At 33.8% G+C, this 21041-nt stretch overlaps 1 protein-coding gene across 1 annotated transcript in view; it reads left to right on the plus strand.

Moving 5' to 3' along the window:
• LOC145242455 (uncharacterized) overlaps positions 1-21041 on the plus strand; it is a 108968-nt gene that overhangs the window by 47888 nt on the left and 40039 nt on the right. The window contains exons 3-4 of the mRNA XM_080105511.1: positions 10638-10771; positions 15767-15845. Coding sequence (XP_079961637.1) covers positions 10638-10771; positions 15767-15845 — 213 coding nt within the window. The remainder of the gene's footprint in view (positions 1-10637; positions 10772-15766; positions 15846-21041) is intronic.

The following is a 21041-nucleotide window of genomic DNA, read 5'->3' on the forward strand; positions in this document are numbered from 1 at the left end:
TCAAAGGCGGGTGTTATACCGGCTTCCTTGAACAGAGGAATTTACACCGATTAGCACTATAAATAGCGCTAGTAATTTCAACACTGGTGAGAGAGATGCGACTGCACTTCAACTGCTAGCCGTTTGCCCAGCAGATATACACGCTTTCCTATCTTTGTACATTATTGTTAATACACTTGTTCCTTAACTGAACCTCGACTTGATTGTTCTTATTTTCAATGTTGTTCCACGACACAACAGCAACAACAACAACAACAAATAATAATAATAATAATAATAATAATAATAATAATAATAATGGCAAATTTTTAGAGTAACACTCTCGGCTACATCCCCAGTCTAAAATGATTTATTACTTTCATAGGTGATTATATGTGATACCTTTAAAAAACTTGACGGAAACAAAAGCAATCATTTTGGTATTTAGAGTGTAAAATCAGTTTCGAATATAAATTTAAGGTAAAATAATCGGTAATTTTTTTTTTTGGGGGGGGGGGGCAACACGCTCGGACGGCAGATTTCAATCCTCCATTTTGCTTCGCCATAAAGTATGCTACTAAGTACGTCAGTACGCCAAATTTAATTCTGTCATAAAAAATTCTACAGAAAATAAACTTATTTATACATTTTTATCTAGCGACTAATCATAAAATTACGTATGAAAACCCACGTTTATTATTTTTTAAATCCAACAACGGAGCTGAAATCGAGGTGTACTAGAATATAAGTTGGATTTTTTAAAATAATAAACATGGTTTTTATACGTAATTTTATGTTTATTCGCTAGATAAATGTATAAAGATTCTTGTAAAAATAAATTTTAATCACTTTTATTCATTAGAAAAACTATTTTCCCGGTACGCCACACAGAGATTTATCAAAGAAGCTAATTTTGTTTTAGAAGCAAAACATCGACTTCAGCTCCGTTGTTGGATTTTTAAAAATAATATACGTGATTTTTCATATGCAATTTAAAGTTTATTCACTAGATAAATACGTAAAAATAAGTTTGTTTTTTTTCTGTAGAAAATTGTTTTTATGCCGGAATGAAATTTGGCGTACTTGTTGGCGAAACAAAATGGCAGATTGAAACCTGGCGTTCTGGCGTGCTTGCGTGCTGGTGTCCTGGAATTTTAAATGTTAGTGGTAATTGTAAAGGATTTTCCGAGGGTGGAAAGAAAGTCCCCCTCAAATGATGGCCACAAAGCGGGTGCTCATTTTACGTTAAAATATAATAGAAAAGTGATCCCCTACTTTTTAAACTAACATTTCTTCATATCTTGGAAATACTCGTTTGCCGTCATTTTAAACGTTATCTTCGTTCTCAGCCCCCCCCCTTGAAACCCTATAGAAGTGGTAATTTTTAAGGAATTTTCGAGGGTAGAGTGGTTCTTCATATTTACCCTTCTGTGTTGCATCACATAATTTCCAGTTACGCTATTTTTTTCTTTCATTTCATAATTTTTGCTCAGTTCGTAATAGCTAGAAATACCCCAAACCCCGTAATTCAAATATTTCCTTTTCTTTGATTTTTCCCCCATGTGTTAATAAATTTATTTTATATTGTTTGAATTGTGTAATCTCCGTTATTTCTCGCATTTATGGTGTTCGACTCCGTTTATTTTTGCATCCCGTTTGTCCCATAAAAATTGATCCACGTTCCTTGTTTCGACCTTTTTGTTTTGAAAGGAAATCTATATCCTTACAGGATCTTAACACGAGTTATACGCCTAGGCGGAATGCTTGTCCGCATGAAATAAATATTTTATAAAAGAATCCCTCTCTTCTCTTTTTTCTTTTGTTTTCATATCCTCTTTCCTTTTTTAACCCTTGTCACGCTTGCATCCTCCATATCTCCAAACGGGTGAAGCATACGTGACAATTGGAAGACAAGTCGGGGTTTGAAACACAAGAAGCTCTTTTGGAAGATTGTTCACAGGAAGACTAGTCGGGACTTGAAACACAAGAAGCATCTCTGGCTGAATGTCCATCGGAAGACCAGTCGGGGCTTGAAACACAAGAAGCTCGTCTGGATGAATATTGGTGGTTGCTATGGTAACCAAAAGCCACTCAAAAGAAACCATCTCTCCGTTCCTTACATTTTCTGAGAACTTTAGAACACCAGTAATTTTATTATAACTTTTGTTTTACGGAACGAAAATCGAAAACAATTTCTCAAAATATAGCTGAGAAGGTGATATATGAATTGTAAAAATTGTTTGAAATTTAGCCTGAAAATGAGTGAGCGATGAAGCTTTAAAACCGTTCTAAATGAGTAAAACTAACACTTAACCATATATTTAAACACGATAGGGTTTGAATGATTTATATGATTTACGACATAAAGATCTAAATTATATTCTAATTCTGATAAAAATCTATTTTGATTTTAGAAAATGTCAAACATTTAAGGAATTTTAGGAGCTAATTGAAATAAGTGGAATCTTGGCTTAAATAGTATTTAACGATTATAGATCAAATGCGATGCAAGTTTTAATTTTCAAATGGTTGCGCCCATATTTTAGTTAAAAAAAGACTTCTAATAAGAAAAACTGAAATTTTGTAAATGTTTATTGATATCTAATATCTATTGTTAAAAATGTTACAAAAATCTAAATTTTCATGTAATTTTTTCACTTTGTTTGTACCTAGAATGTACAATGAAACAAGCAATAAATTTTTTATTTTTTATTTTAGTAAAATATCCTTTAAATCCTATTCATTAATAACATTATTTGTCCGAATTCCTTTTGAAAACAAATCCTCAAACAGCTAGTGTGTTCTAGTTTACAAAAAGAAAAAAACTGCTATGTCTTAAGTCACTTGCTTTTGCATTTGGGTTTTTTTTTTCGGTTTAATAAACAGAAATTTTATTTTTTTAAATAATAAAATCTGCGTTTTTATAAACAGTAATTTTTTAGTATCAAATAAAAATATATAAGTTTAAACAAACAAAAACATTATTTTTTATAAAAGATTTTAGTATTTGATTTTTTTGAAGTTTTATAAATTGTAAATGCTTAATTTAAGAAAAAAAACGTACTTCTTATAAAAACAAAGATGTAATAATTTGAAAAAAGATATTTATTGTTTGTTTACTTATAAATTACTCTTTCCTACACATAAAATATATTTTTTAAAAAACACTGATTTTATATTCATAATGAAAACATTAAGATTTTACACGTCTTTCTTGATCTCCTTTCCTTCTTTTTGTTTTATTTTTGAATACTGTTCTTTAAAGAGCACCCAAATAAAATAAAGACTAAGTGCGGGATAAAATGATGGAATAAAGATAGGAGGACATAGCAGAATATCAACAAATCTGAAGTCTCTAAAGATGGATTATACGGAAGCCATAAAATCTCAGACAGTCGAAAGGCTGTCTGAAAATGACGTAGTTAAAGGGAGATATGGGGTGCTGGCTTTCTTTTTCCCATCCGTGCATCCGTACATTCCTATCGTGAACGTTTGTATGATTTTTTACTATTTTTAATTTAATTATTTTTGTATGTTCCTGCTTTTCAATAAAAAAAGGTTTCTTTTTCAAGATTATATAAAAATTATGTTGCGCCGAAAGTTTTACATGCATGCAAGCTAGGAAAATATTAGAATCTTACATATAAAACTTCTGCGAAACTATAATTTTTAAAAAAAAGCAGAAATAGTTTTTGCAATTATATTTTTTTGTGTGTGAAAATATTAAATAAACAATTCAATGATAATATCGGTAGTTCGAGAAATTAATTTTTCTTCGAGTTATGTCAAATTCATTACTACAGGCTTTAGGGTATTGTTGTTGTTTTTTTTTTCATAATTGTCCTGTAAAAATTAATTGTTTTTTAATTGTAATAATTTACGATTCTTTATTTTTCATAAAAAAGCAAAAATAAATTCATGCATTTTTTTCACTACTGAAAACCAGAACTTTAGTAAATAACACACTTCCACTACAATCTAAATAAAATTAACTGGCTCATTGTTTGATATATACAGAAAAAATTTCACAAAAATGGGTTAATTTCCTGATCTTTGGCGAATTTTTTGGTAAAGGGAGGGGGTCAAAATGTTTATACATTTTAATGCATCGGCATTCATTTTACACATAGTTAATAAAAATAGTATTTTTCATTATTAGCTGAAAAAATTAGAATTCTCTACTGATTATTTCCTTTAGTTATTGAAATGCAACCAACACACACACACACGCATATATATATATATATATATATATATATATATATATATATATATATATATATATATAGGGTATATTTAGGCAGCATATTCTCATTGAGACAAGTGCTGTTAAAAAGCACAGAATTTTCACTCCGAATAAATTTTTAAAATTTAATTTATGACATTATATAATCAATTCTTAATGTTGCAATATTTTAAGTTATAAATTTATTATATTTTTTTACTAGAATATGTTGTCCTTTTCTTTCCAGTTTTAACAACTAGTCCTTTACTTTTCCATGTATAAGCTTAGCCATATTACTTTTCATGCTAGCATTTTTTTTATTGCAATATATATATATATATATATATATATATATATATATATATATATATATATATATATATATATATATATATATATATATACGAGGGGCGTGCAATAAGTAATGCCCCTGACCCACTTCCCATAGCAATAGAGCAACGAAACTTGGCACAGTTATTAGTCTTTCTCTACATAGGAACCACCCACAGTTATGCATTTTTCCCATCGTTTGATGCAGCTCAAACACCCCAGGTTGGTCCTCCAACCATGACGTGACTTCAGAAATCAGGGCTGCATCATCTAGGAAACGTTTTCCTTTCAAAAACAACTTCATGGCTGGGAAGAGGTGAAAGTCAGAGGGTGCAAGGTTAGGAGAGTAGAGAGGATGGGGGAGGATTTCATAACCACACGCCCGTGCTTCTGATCTGGCGACATGCGAGTTGTGGACCGGAGCGTTGTCCTGCAGGAGGAGGGTACCTTTGCTGATCTTGCCCCGCCTCTTAATTTTGATAGCTTCTCTTAATTTCCTCAAAAGTGAAGCATAATAGGCTCCTGTAATTGTGGTATCCGTTGAAGACTGTGAGCATGACCTTGCCAGCAGAGGGCTGCACCCTTGCCTTCTTTTGAGGTGGTGAGTCCAAGTGCTTCCACTGCATTGACTGAGCTTTGGTCTCTGGATCATAGTGATTATCCCGTGTAATCAGTCTTTTGAAAAACTTTGACTCATCTTCTTGGCACATCTCCAAATTCATCCTCGAACACTCGACGCGTTCTCGCTTCTGGAATGGTGTGAGCAACCTGGGAATCCATCTGGTAGACACCTTATGCAAATGGTCATGAATGATAGTTTCCACAGAACCTGTACTAATCTTGACATCTTAGGCTATTTGGCGAATAGTAATGCGCCGATCTTCCAAAATGGCAGCCTCAACTTGACGGACAGATGCCTCATCAATGGCAGAAGGGGAGGGCGATCAAGTCTGGGAGCTGTTTCCACAGACTTCCGGCCATGTTTGAATTCACGATGCCAGCGTTTTACAAGGTCATATCATGGGGTATTATCACCATAAGTTTTTTTCATTTCATCAGAAGTCTCCTGTGGTGTGCGTCTTTTCAAATACAAAAACCGGATCACTGCTCAACATTCAACAGGCCCCATTTCACACCTAACTCAGTTCAAACACAAACCACAATTAGTTCAGAGCTCTAATTTGCCACATAATCCGTAGAGAAATAAATCATTACACATGCAAAATTTCAGCTAGATCAGACAACTGGAAGTGGGTCATGGGCATTACTTATTGCTTATTGCACGCCCCTCGTATATATATATATATATATATATATATATATATATATATATATATATATATATATATATATATTTATATATATTTATATATATTGATAGTTTTTATCTTACTGGTTCTATCTATGGTCCCTCCTTGCCAACCATTAGCAAAAGACACTCGTCTCTTTACAAGCACTATCAAAAATTTCACCCACTATCTGTACCTAAATCTAAACATGGATTCCATGAACTAAGCTTCTTTCTAAAACTACCCGCCTGTGAACTCTGTTCAGCTGGCTTGCTTTCCAGCTGACAACAATATGGTCGTTTTCAAGTCCAATTTAAACAAGTTCTTGCTGAGCTGTCCTCTTAAATAATCAAATTATACCAAATCCCCACTATTAACAATCACTACACTGTTGTTTTGATGACTACCATATACCCATTAACTCTTATCCTCAAGTGGCATATATATATATATATATATATGTGTGTGTGTGTGTGTGTGTGTGTGTGTGTGTGTGTGTGTGTGTGTGTGTGTGTGTGTGTGTGTGTGTGTGTGCGCGCAGGGTGACCAAAAAAAACAAAAACAAAGCTAAATGGAGGCCATCTAGAACATATGCTGTAGAACGGAGAAAAAATGCCAAAGACCCTAGTGTTTTGATGTGATGTTATGAATATAATAAACTAGTTATGACCAAATTTTTATTTCATTCGGACAAAACACTAAGAAACGGGGCCTAATTAGAGTTAGGGTCCGTTTTTTTTGGGGGGGGGTCACCCTATATATATATATATATATATATATATATATATATATATATATATATATATATATATATATATATATATATATAATCACAAAAAATAAAACGATCAAGTTTTAAATAGACCGGGTCATAGTAATTTGTGTTCTGTAAACGAAGGGACTTTTTATCTTAGCACCGGCTGTAAATTGCATACGATTCATTTACGCCACATTTCGCCGCCATCTTAGATTAGAAAATTTATTTTCACATGTTCATCTCATGCCTTTCATCTTTATACATAATCATTTTCCTGCATAAAAAAGAAATTGTTAAAATTACAAATGAATACGAAACGCCGCTGCTTTATAAAGGAAAATGGGCGGATATATACGCGAATGGACGATTTAACATAGCATAGGCCACTTTCAAATTTGAATAACCATGGAAGCACACATAGAAATTCCTATATTCGATGAATATACCTCCACGCATTGAAATTGTTCTGTTACAAAAGATATTTCATTTGTGTGTTTTTTTTTATTTTGTCGGACTACGTTCGTGTATGTAGGCTTTTCAAAATATCCATTTTGTTAACGATTCATCTAGAAAATGCCTATGAGTTAAAGAACATTAGCTTCTCACTCTTTCTCTCTCTCTCTCTCTCTCTCTCTCTCTCTCTCTATATATATATATATATATATATATATATATATATATATATATGTATATGTATATATATATATATATATATATATATATATATATATATATATATATATATATATATATATATATATATATACTAGCAAAAGTACCAGTCGTTGACTGGGTTCAAAAACAGCCTACAGAAAATGGACTCTGATTTATTAAAGTATGATAGGTTATGGAAAAGGAAGAGTTGTAAAGATATAGCTTCGAATTTGGGGTATCAAAATTAAAGCAAAATATGAAAGTAAAAATAAAATAGATAAACCCCATAATTTATTATACCATACCTGTTCACACTGGAACACTTATCACAATATTATGTGGATCTATATTAAAAAACCTTGTTAAACTTTGTGACATATTTCCATTCTATGGAGGTCAGGTGCGAATGAACACCCCATAATTTTATTATACCATATTCCTTCAAACTGAAACATAATTATCAAAGTATACTTACGCAGATAGATATGAAAAGTCTTTATTAAAGTTTGTGCCTATTTCCATTCTATGGAGGCCAGGCGCGAACGCAGACCCCACAATTTTATTATACTATCCCTATTAAGTTAAAACATACTTATCAAAGTATTCTTATGTACATCTACATCAGAAACACTTGTAAACGTATTTTTTTAATTTTTTAATTTTTTATTTCCATACTTTGTTGACCAGGCGCAAACACAGACCCCACAATTTTAATGAACCACTGTTCTGCCAGATCAAACATACCCATTCCTGTGTCTCGATACATCTTCAATCAGTTTTTTTTAAATAGTCATCCATATAGGAGCCTATTCGTGACCACACACACACACACACAAACACACACACACACACACACACATTCAGCTTTATATTATAGATATATCTTGAGGGATCCAAGAAATCAGAAATCTGATGAGAAGCATTAGGCTAAAAAATGCCTAGGTAAAAAGAGCATTGATAATCCATCCATGTACTTTCCTTATTAAGCTGATAAATAAATTTATATGCACCAGTATATATTGGTGTATTGTCGGTATTTCCTCTATATATAAATAAATATTCCCATCAGTATATGTGTGTGTGTGTGTGTGTGTGTGTGTGTGTGTGTGTGTGTGTGTGTGTGTGTGAGAGAGAGAGAGAGAGAGAGAGAGTTAAATGAATTATAATATAATCAATTCTTTCAGGGGAGACTTATCGAGATAATGCAAAACTCAACAAAATTGTATTGGAGTTTATTTAGAAGTAAACAAGAAAGGAATATGAAGGTATAAAATCTATATATTAATATATAGATTTATTATTCATTTATTCAACAGGGTGCACATTTATTTAGGGGTGCTGGGTAAGTGGGGACCCTTTATACCATGGCATGTCAAAGCCTTATGCTTCTCATCAGAAGAGTGGAGAAGCTGACGGATTTTTACAAGATCAGTATCGTTTTGAAGTTCGACCTTTCAGACGACAAATATCGAAAAATTGGCTAAAAACATTAATATCTTCACCTTCAATTGGGCACTTTTCTACAGGGAGGGGGGAATCGCTTTTTTCGCCAATATTTTCGAAAGTCATCCTCTCCTTTTGATTGTCTAGCCTTAATTTAAACCTACGTTACTTCCGGTTTGGCAGTGGTCGTAACAGCAAATACGTCAGGTCTTTTTCCCGTTCTTTTCCACCTTTGCGGTATACGTTCGAGCCTGCCTTCCTACTACTACTTTTTTTTTTGTTCAACACACACCTCCAGACACCCGGGCAACGCCGGGCTGAAATGCTAATATATATATATATATATATATATATATATATATATATATATATATATATAAGTGAGAGTGTCTGTGTGTGTCTGTCTGTGTGTGTCTGTCTGTCTGTGTGTCTGTCTGTCTGTGTGTCTGTCTGTCTGTGTACATTTCCCTACAAAATAACTCTGTCAATTTTCAGTCTACAGACTCGAAATTTGATATACAGGGTATTTAGATTTGGGAAAAATCTTTGTAATCCATTTTCGGCCAGAAATTCGGCTGTTAAGGGGTCAAAGTTCAACGATTTGACCTTTGAGAAATCTACTAAACTCCTCCGCCAATTTTGGGTATAAACAATTGAAATTTTAGATATAGGTTCCTTGGACATGGATCTAACTTAATAACTTGATTTGAGCCTAAAGCAATCAATTTTAAGGGGTCATAATAGGGGTCAAAATTAAAAAAAAAATCACCACTTCGGTCTCTACTAAATTAATTCGGTCTCTACTAAATGACGATTTCTGGTCTAAATATTTGAAATTTTACATAAAGTGTATTACGAGACAGGGTAAGCTTTTTCATCGGTTTGGGTCGAAAATTTGAGCTACCAATATATAAATGTATATATGTATGTTTGCATGTCTGCCTAAAACTTTTGACAGAGGCGACGGATTTTCACAAGATCAGTATCGTTTTTAAGCTCGACCCTTCAGACGACAAATACCGAAAAATTGGCTAAAAACATTAATTTCTTCACTCTCAACTGGGCACTTTCCTACAGGGAGGGGTCGCTTTTTTCGCCGATATTTTCGAAAGTCATTCCTTCTTTTCGAATTTCTAGTCTTAATTTAAGCCTACGTCACTTCTGGTGTGGCGGTGGTCGTAACAGCAAAGACGTCAGTTTTTCCCCCATTCTTTTCTTCCTTTGCGGTACGGGTTCGAGACTGCCTTCCTACTACCACTTTTTTTTTCTCAACACACACCTCCAAACACCCAGGCAACGCCGGGCACCCATGCTAGTATATATATATATATATATATATATATATATATATATATATATGTGTGTGTGTGTGTGTGTGTGTGTGTGTGTGTTTGTGTGTGTGAAAGTGTCTGTCTGTCTGTCTGTCTGTCTGTCTGTCTGTATCTGTGTGTCTGTGTGTGTACATTTCCCTACGCAATAACTCAATTTTGAGTCTACAGACTCGCAATTTGATATACAGGGTCCTGAGATTTTGAAAAATCGATGTGATTGGTTTTCGGCCAGAAATTTGGCGATTAAGGGGTCAAAGTTCAACGATATGACCTTTGAGAACTCTACCAAACTCCTCCGACAATATTCGATCTAAACACTTGAAATTTTAGATATAGGTTCATTGGACATGGATCTAATTTAATAACTTAATTTGCGCCAAAAACAATCAATTTTAAGGGGTCATAATAGGGGTCAAAGTTTAAAAAATTGACCACTTTTTTTTTTTTTTGCTCAACATACATCTCCAAATATCCGGCAATATATATATATATATATATATATATATATATATATATATATATATATATATATATATATATATATATATATATTAAACGTTTAATTTAAGACTAGATAGAAATAGAAAACAATTAGTATATGTAACAATTTCCTTTTTATTTTTTTTTAGATCGTTCCAGCGTTTTGCCAATTTAAATCCGACCGGTTTGCTTGATTTGAAAACAATCAAGATGATGAAGAAACCTCGTTGTGGACTTCTCGATCCAGTATCAAACGCCAATTTCGCAAACTTTGATGCAAAAGGTAAATCCAGATATAACTGCAACAACTATGTCGCCACGGTTATTAATTCTAACGCGACAAAGTGTATTCTTATAAACCCAGTCAATCCGTGCGTTTATTTATTTAAAACTTTTACATGACAGACCGACACAAATACTATTTCGACAGTAACTTTAATAACGACCTTATAAAATCTAACATCTATTCGGCCTCATGGGTATTTTATTTTAATTTGTATCATATTGGTTTCTATAATGATCATATTTATTTCTTTATTTATACGGTCATTATTCGTTACATGTGTAAAATTCATGATTCACTCATGTAACACTGCTGAAACAGGGGTGCACATATGTAGCTAATAAGCTATATATATAAAAGCGAAAATGTATGTATGTATGTTTGTGTGTATGTTTCGATGTCTGCTAAAAACTTTCGACAGACGCGACGAAAATTCACAAACTCGGTATCACATCGAAGCTTCATCCTTTGCTCGAAATATATCGAAAAATTGGCCAAAAACGTTAACTTTTTCATCCCGAAATCGACAATTTTCGACAGGGGGGGTCAACAAAAACGGTCCTCTCGTGACAATGACCGATTCTACGCATGCGTCAGATGACGTCGTGACCTAATTTACTTTAAATAGTTGAAAAACTGAACAAATTTCATGTAAGTCACGTTAGCTCAGTTGTTTAAGACCTTGGTTCATTATCTAAACGTTTTGGGTTCGAATCGTGGTGTGAGATTTTTTTTTTTTTCGATTTTTTAAATTTAAATATTGAACCAGTGTTTCGTTTTTCTGCTTTTCTCTTTTTTTACTTCGCTTATTATTAGCGACACCCCAAAACACCAGGGTACCCACCGATTTTTTAAATTTTAATATCGAAACAGGCTTATTTAAGCCATTTTTCACATGTTCGTTTATCTGTTTTCATCGTTCGTTTGCCTTACGTTAGTTTCCCCCCCCCCGCTTAAGTGTTAACATTGTTTTCTTTTTTTACTTCGCTTATAACAAACAAACCTACGTCGTCGTCATCGTCGTCGTAACGCTCGACGACTTCCGGCCGCGCACCTGTCAATTTCGTTCTTAAATAAATTTAAACATCTTTCACTAACTCATTCTGGCTGGCCGATTTTATTTCAAACTTCGCCTCAGGGCTTCGGGTTCGATCCTACCCCCCCCCACCGAGTTCTTTTTTATTTAACACCACACACACCTACAAACCCCCAGGCAACGCCGGGTACCCCCGCTAGTGTATAAATAAAGGACATTGTATAATGATGCAAATCTACTTGTTATGAAGCATATTTTATAAACACCAGAGCTGTTGTTGTTGTTGTTGTTATTATTATTATTATTATTATTATTATTATTATTATTATTATTATTATGTGGTGTTCTCCTCAGACGTCCAGCTTTCTCCACCTCCTTCGATAGCATTTGCAAATAAATTTGTGTCATCGCAACAGCCTCTTACCATTGATTTCTCGCTGGCAGTGGCCATTGGTTTATACTGGAATTTGAGTGGCACTAAGCCTCCCCAAAGTCCCAGTTCTCTTTGCGCTTGTCCAGCTGAGGTCTGGTCAGTGCTCTCTCCTCTGTCTTTCCATCCTCCTTGACCCTTCTCGGCTCTTTGGTATCACTTTTCTATTGGGGGGAACGGTTATAAGACAATGAGAGGGGATGCATGATGGGGGTGTAGAACTTGTAGATATGCAGCTTCGGTGTTATTCATTCCCTGTAATGCTTCTTTGTTATATTGTATTCTTGTATCATTCAAGGGCTTTCCTTAATATTGCAGCCGTTTTCATTATCGTTAGTCGTTGTATTTTTGCAGCTATTCCTCTGATTCCGATTTCTGGCATTCTTTTTTCAAAGTTTTTCAGAATTGTTCCTAGTGCTCCTACTATTATCGGTACTATTTTGATTTTCTTCATCATCCAAATCCCTTTTAACTCTTTGGCTAGCTCTGTGTATTTGCTTTGTTTCTCCTTTTCTTTCATGCTCACCCTGTGATCAGCTGGGACAGCAAAGTCTACGATTTAACAGGATTTTTCTTTCTTGTTAATTATTATGACATCCAGTCTTCTTGCTTGGATGGGTTTGTCCGTCTGTGTGTCCATGACCCATAGGATTTTGTGGTTCTTATTTTCGAGTGCTGTTGCAGGTTTATGCTTGTACCATTTGTCTGTATGTTCAAAATGCAGCCGTGTGCACAATTCCCAGTGCACCGCCCTCCCCACTTGGTCATGCCTGTTTTTGTATTCCTTTTGGGCCAGTTTGCTGCATTCACTTACTATATGGTTTATCGTTTAATCTCTTTGTCCATAGAGTCTGCATTTACTGTTTTCTTGTGTTTTATCGATCTTTGCTTTGATATGGTTGATTCTTTTCGAGTTATCTTGTGCTGCAGTTATGCATGGTCATGGGTTTCCTGGTCTTCTGGTCGAGCTGTCTCAGTTTTTCTTTTGTCCACCCTATAAACAGTCCAGAGTATCTTACTAGTGCCCATGTATTTATACCTTTTATTAGGTTTCTGCTAATTTCGTTTCCAGGAGTATTCTTGTTTTCCTGAGGTATTCCTTTCCAATTTTCTCTATCATTACTGTTGCTCTGATGGTGTCTGCTTCCAGAATTCCCAACTATTTATAGTCGTCTTGTTCCCTAGCGCCCTCATTTCTGTTTGGTTGGGTAGTTCCATGCCTTCTGTCATTTCCAGTTTTCCCTTTCTTATAACTAGTAATTCGCATTTTTCCATTACAAATTCCATTTTGATATCTTGGCTGAAGATTCTGGTAGTGTTAATTACTGTCTCTAGCTACTTTTCAGTCCTATTATTATTATTATTATTATTATTATTATTATTATTATTATTATTATTATTATTATTATTATGACATGGTTCCTCATTCATGGATCCGTGAAACACTATCGATGATGAAGGTTGCTGGGAATGTGATAGGACTTTTGGAGACAAGTATGGCTCAATGGAAAACGGTGCTGACAGCAAACAGAGAGGAGATGGGGCAGGTTGGCATTAAATGTGGAATATTCCAAGGAGATTCGTTATCGCCAATGCTTTTTGTAATGATGGAACTGAGCATTCTCTTGAAGAGAGAGAAGCTGGGGTATAACTTTAAATCTGGTGACAAACGCCTCAACTATCTACTGTTTATGGATGATTTGAAGATATTCGGTCGAAATGAGAAGGAAATGGAGAGACTGGTAGAACTTGTGAGGACATACTCAGAAGACATTGGGATGGAGTTTGTGATTAGTAAATGCGCGGTGCTGGTGATGAAAAGAGGAGTAAAGGTTCATTCGAATGGAATAGTGCTGCCAAATGGAGAAATCATAAAAGAAATAGAAGATACAGGGTATAAGTATTTGGGCGTTGGAGGGTGTAGCCATCATGAACAGAGAAATGAAGGAGAAAGTCAGGAAGGAGTATCTTAAAAGAGTGAAACTAATTGCAAAGTCGAAACTGTATGGAGGAAACCTAATGAAAGCAGTGAATGCATGGGCAGTCAGTGTTTTGAGATACAGTGCGGGAATTTTAGAATGGTCTGACAAGGATTTGCATACTATGGATATCAAAACAAGAAAGGTTTTAGCAATGTTTGGTATATTTCACATTCGAAGTAGCGTAGCAAGACTGTATCAAAACAGGAAAGACGGTGGGAGGAGATTGAAAAGTGTAAAAGATTGTGTTAAAACCGAGGAGGTGTCGTTGAAGAAGCATGTAGTTAGAACATGAGGAGTGGATGCTTAAGGTTGTGGCCAATGAAGTGGAGGTATGTGAGACCAAGGCTGATTATGTGAAACGTATGGATAGAGAAAGGGCAGCGGAACTGGCTAGGAAGAAAATGCATGGAAGGTTCTTCCAGGATATAGCAGAAGTGGCTGATGAAAGACCATGGCAATGGCTTAGAGCTGAGTATCTGGCTAAGAGTACTGAAACTTTGTTTTTGCAGCACAAGAGCAGACATTAGGAACACGATTGTGGTTCTAGGAGAGGAAGTTGCTGCAGAATGCCGGATTTGTGGTAAGACCTCAGAGTCAATTGCGCACCTTTGTAGTGAACTGGCCCAGAGAGAGTACCGCAAAAGACACAATTGCATGGGACTCCAGATATATTAGGAGGTGTGTAAGAGGGTTGGGGTGAAGTGTGCTGGAAAATGGTTTGAGGAGGTTCCTGATGAAGTGAGAACAAGTGAGGATAGCAAGGTAGAGGTATGGTGCGACAAAAGTGTCATAACAACCAAGCAATTGGAACATAATTATCCGGATTTGGTCGTCATTGACAAAGTCTCAAAAAACTGACAGATTGTAGACTTTTCAATACTCTGGGACAGGAATGTGAGAGAGAAGGAGAATCAGAAGTGGAGCAATTATGCTCCATTGGCCTTGCAGATAAGGCATATATACGGGGTTAAAACACAAATAGTCCCGGTTTTAGTTGGTACGCTAGGAGTAGTATCAAGTCGCCTGGAAGGACAATTGATAAAACCTAGAATCCTGTTTGGCATTTTCTCAGTATATTGTTCAGAGGTATCATGGCTATGATGAACAGTAATGGTGATAGTGAATCTCCTTGGAAGATGTCTCTTTGTATGTTAATTTCTGTTATGTGCTGTTAATCATCTGTCAATTCCAGTCTCCATGTTCTCATCGCATTTTCAATCACGTTGATGATCCTGTTTGGTATTTTATACATTTTTAAGCATTCTATTATCCATGCTTGAGGGATCCTGTCGTACACCTTTTTGTAGTCGATCCATGGCATGGCTAAATTTATTATTATTATTATTATTATTATTATTATTATTATTATTATTATTATTATTATTATTCTCATTTATTATTATTTTATCATAATTTATTATTATTTACTATTTATGATTTATTATTATTGTTATGTATTGTTAATTATTATTTATTGTGGTGATTCATTATTATTATTATTATTATTATTATTATTATTATTATTATTATTATTATTATTATTATAGGTAGCCGCAAATGGGATAGTAAAAAATTAACCTATAGAATAATGAGATATTCGGAGAAGCTGAGCAAAGAAGTTGTCAAGTAAGTTAATTTTATTATACTTTGTTTACGTTTTATTCTTCACTATTTTCGAAAAGGATGAAGAGAAAGAGTGAAAGAGTGGACACAACATGATCGCCTCTTTCTTCTCTAACCTCTGGACAACAACTGTCGTTACCATCTTGTTAATTATATTCCTTTACATATGACGAGTCTCCTCTTTGTTTATCTATCTCTCTTTTCTCTAAGCCAACTCCAAAAAAGAAACAAAAAAACAAGGAAATCATCTATTAATATCATTTAACTTTTACCACAAATCGTGATTGACCAGTCTAACAGCCATTTCAGATTTTGGCGCTAACATTTTGAATAACCTCAAGTTTGGGAAAAGATCAGGCGATACTGCAATGAAAGAAGCCATTAAATTCTAATTTAAGGGGAGTATAGGTCTGTAGTTTGTATAGCCAATCATTAATCAGAAGAATAGCAATTTAATTTATGATATTAGCTTTGAAATCTCAGCCGGGAATTTTTATCCTGGGCCCCCAAAATCAATAGAGATTAAACCATTCCTGTAATGATCTATTCCCTGTTGATTTTGTGGTGGGAGTTAAGTTCTGTGCAGTTCTAGGGGGTCCATCCTCCCAATCCTTACCTTCTCTCTTTGAGAAAGGGTTAGCTTATTGCTAATCGCCTAGAGCGTCCTCATCAGGGATATCGACAAGGTTGCCCAGGCACTTTTTGCAGGCCAGTACCCCTCCTCTGGGGTGCTGACTTTTCAATTCTCTTTTCCAACCCTATTGTCTGAGTTCTTGCAATCTCTTCTGTTCCATAAAACCCTTTTCTTATAGAAAAGATGTTCCTGCTCTCTTTCTCTCTAATCATTATTTCGAAGTGAACCTGCTTGTGAGACATTCAAAGCAAGAACACGTCTTTTTACCACAACTGAATAAAAAATTTTCCTGCTTTCCTCCAAATGGAATTTCAACAAAAAGCGTTTCTTTACGAGCTTCTTTCCCATTTGTGAAAACAATACTGCTAGATTGGTTCATTGCAGATTACAACAGAGCCATCTTCAAATCCAATGTCAACAAATACTTGTTATAAACTGAACCCCATAAGTAATCAAATTTAGTTCATTCTATTAATCATTTTCAATACTCCCACAATATTCTTCATTTTTCAACTAACAATTATTCCATATCGTTAACCTTTATTCTGAGTGACCTATGACCTTTATAAGTAGTGACATAATATTAAAAACAGGAAGAAGTTAAAAGAAATAAATCAAAGTAATAATATAAATAACTAATTGGACTTCTGTCCTATGTGTTGCTTAAGAAAACAAAAGAACCTAACAAACTGATGCTTCCATAATGTAGGGATGATAGTAGTGGGGTGGGGATATACGAGATGGCAACGAAAGTCGTAAACTTTCTGACCATATAAAATTTCTAGTCAAATTAAAATAATTTTTATAACTGAATAACCCCGATTAAATCTGAAACCCCTTTTAGTATAGATATGTCAAATTCACATTCCCCTTGTTTGAACCTATAGACACTGGTATGCTTAAGATTTGGGGTGGCCATCACACATCTAGTTTTCCATTACCTTTCCATTAATTCCGCTATCTAAACACAGACTCAAAACCGCACCCATATTGGGTCTTATTTACATACAAGCAAATCTTATTTTTCACAACATTTGACGGATGTGATAATCTATATAATTATAAAACTCAAATGACCTTGTAACGATGTATGTAACCCACTTTCCGATTTACGACATCCGATTGCGCATATTAACGTTATTATTTCGAAATTATTATTTAACATCGGAAGAGTGGGGTTTAAAATAACTTAAACGTAATACAGAAATGAACGATGTAAAAAAAAAAAAGCAGATATATCAAAATTCGAATTTAACTATAATAAGTATTATGGTATCTGTTCAGTGCACATTTACCAATAAGTATGGTCAACCACTTATAATTCAGTAACTGTAATTTTTTTTTTAAATAATCAATTATAATAAACAGAACGACTCATAGAAATCTATCTATATTCTTTTTCCGTTTTAATATACTTTCATAGAAATGTTTCTGTTACGTCAAAAAAAAACTATTTTCTTTACATCACAAGTGTCACGTTCATACATGAATTCCATAGCTAGTATAACATACTGACCCCATGGTCAACAGGAATGAAAAGTTGTTGCCAGATCGTAGTTCTAGCAGACCACTAAGTGAATATTAAGGAGATGAAGAAGCAGAACAAATACACTAAACTGGCCAAAGTGCTGAAAGGGATATGGAAAATGAAGAAAGTCAAGATAACGCCAATAATAGTAGGAACACTAGGAACAATCCCGAAAAACTTTGAAAAAAGAACAGAGACTGGAATCAAATGGAGAACGTCTCAAGTATTAAGGAAAGCTCTTGAATGCGAAAACTAATACATATGAGTTACAGAAGCTAACCGGACATATAGAAACTGCTACAAAAGTAAAACACAAAGAAACACCACATGGAATCAAGAAAACTGAAACTATATAATTGTAAGTAAACCCCTCAAAAAAAGCCAACATCAACTGGCACCACAGCAAATAGTTAAAGAAGGTTAAGGAGAATGGAAAGATCGAGGAGAGAAAGCACTAATCAGACCTCTACTGGGTTAGTGTGAAGAGGATTGGGACCTTAGGGGTGTTTATTGTCGCTCAAATTCCAGTGAAGACCAATGATCGCTGGCAACGAGAAATCGATGATAAATGGTTGTTGCGATAATGCAAATTTACAAGGTTATCAAATGAGGTGAAGAGTACTAAAAATCTGGGAAGACTTGTTGTCACTCAAACTTCAGGGAACGCCACAAGTTTTTCTCAAAAAGAAATCTTTGATGATGGCCTGTGTGAAAACTCCTAGTGAGTAAATAATAATAATAATAATAATAATGATAATAATAATAATAATAATAATAATAATAATAATAATAATAATAATAATAATATTTTAACAAAATATAAGCGATGGAAGAACTAAAACAGAACAACCGGATCCGACAGAAAAAAGTCTACAGGAGCAAGATATGGGAACAGCGACAAGACCACAACAGAAATATCGAATGGCTGAAAGAAAAGTTACAGCAAATCAAAGAATGGACAGAAAATGAAATCAGCAAGGAAACACTCAAGAAAACCCTAAGAAAAATGGCACATATACTGGTCCAAAAAATTCACAACGCTACATAGTATAAACACAATGAATGCTAATGGTCCTTGCCGATGAGAAATCAATGGCCAGCGACCGTTGCGATGATGCAAATTCATTTGCAAAGATTATCGAAAGAGGTGGACAATATTGAAAATCTGGAGATACTTGTCATCCAAACTCCAGGGAAAGACATTAGTTGCTGTCAATAAGTAATCTCTGACGATGATCCGTGTGAAAATCTAGTAAGTACAAATAAAGAAAGAAAGAAAAGAAAAAAGTGCCTAAATAATACCAAACACCTAATATTATTCTTTAAATAGAAGGTACAAAAATAAAAATTGAGAAAATAAAAATAGTACGAGTATATAAAACATTTCGTATTGGTGTAATTATATAAAAGTGTAAGCGATTATGTTTAGCGTGTATTTGGTATGTTAAGTATTTTTTAATTACCATAATCCAGTATTAGTTTATTGTAAAAGTATAAACTATAAATTTAAAAATAAAATAAATTTGACTTAATATTTTATTGTGTACTTTTGCACCACCACGTTTAAAGTTTACGGATGCTCAAACATGTAATAATCATTCCCATTTTTTCACAACAATGCTTTGTGCGAACTAATGTATACATTTCATGAAATCGTTGTGCTATAGCGAAAGATTGCACGTTACATTTCCATCAATGTGAAATCGTATATGTTATGTTTTCAGCCAGGAGTGATCAAGCAATCAACTAAAGTCTTTTTTATACATACGTGCGCATAGCATTTACGTGTTGGTGTTTTATTCTCGGCATTGTACCTTCTTTCATCGTAGCCGCATTTCATAAGTGGCTTCCATGGTCTAGGGGTGGCGATTGTCTCATCTTTTAAACTTTGACGAAATAATATTTCCTATTCATGAAAAACAAAAGGAAACTTTGCTGAGTTTTCTTCGAGGTTTTATTGGAGAGAACTTATGGATAGAAAAACTACTAACTAAAATTATTTACTTCTTATTCTACAAACTTAGGAAATGATCTTTGCAATGGAAACATTCGCTGAAACTATCTATAGTATTGGACGTGTTTCGTCCGCAGATTTGGTTTACCGAAGAGATTTGACTAGAAGTCGTTTGTTTTTCTCGCTCTTGCACCACTACGTATGACATGACGTCATCTCATATCGCGATAGTTCAACGATATGTTTTGTCTAGCGAGTTTGACCATTACTCTTCGCTTAAAATCATGTCTTCTGTATTTGAGTACCTTTCCGTTTGCCTAGGACTTCTTGACATGTACTAATGTGACACTCATCAAAATTCACACTAGTTAACTTAATCGCTACTTACTGGCGTAGGTTCCCAACATTATAACGTTTATATATATATATATATATATATATATATATATATATATATATATATATATATATATATATATATATATATATATATATATATCAGTGCTTTTTAGAATGCGCTGAATTTATATATATATATATATATATATATATATATATAAATTCAGCACATACTAAAAAGCACTGAATATATATATATATATATATATATATATATATATATATATATATATATATATATATATATATAAATTCAGCGCATACTAAAAAGCACTGAATTATGTTAACATATTTCGTTTAGAATATTTAGAAATAAAGAGAATCCAGCGTTTATGTAATGTAAAAATGAAGTCACAACGAAAATTACTGTGGTCGGTAAGCGATATAAAATCCTTCTTGTTCTTATGAATGTATGTTACGTAATTTGTATTTGATGTGTGAATTCAGTATTATTCGGTCAATGTATGCGGTGTTTGATCTGAGTAAAATTAGCTTTGATTTAAGAAAATCTGAATCTTATTACATATTTAAACACTATTATACTTTACACGCGGTGCGGTAAAATTTATTCCTCATACGAATTATTTGAAACCGGTGATAATTATGATTTACAGATGAATATCTTCTCTGACTATCTCTATAATATTACTAACAAAATCGAAAACTGCTGGTCAAATTAAATAT

Source organism: Euprymna scolopes, chromosome 21, assembly GCF_053919585.1.
Source record: "Euprymna scolopes isolate OS-2025 chromosome 21, ASM5391958v1, whole genome shotgun sequence".
NCBI classification, from domain to species: domain Eukaryota; kingdom Metazoa; phylum Mollusca; class Cephalopoda; order Sepiida; family Sepiolidae; genus Euprymna; species Euprymna scolopes.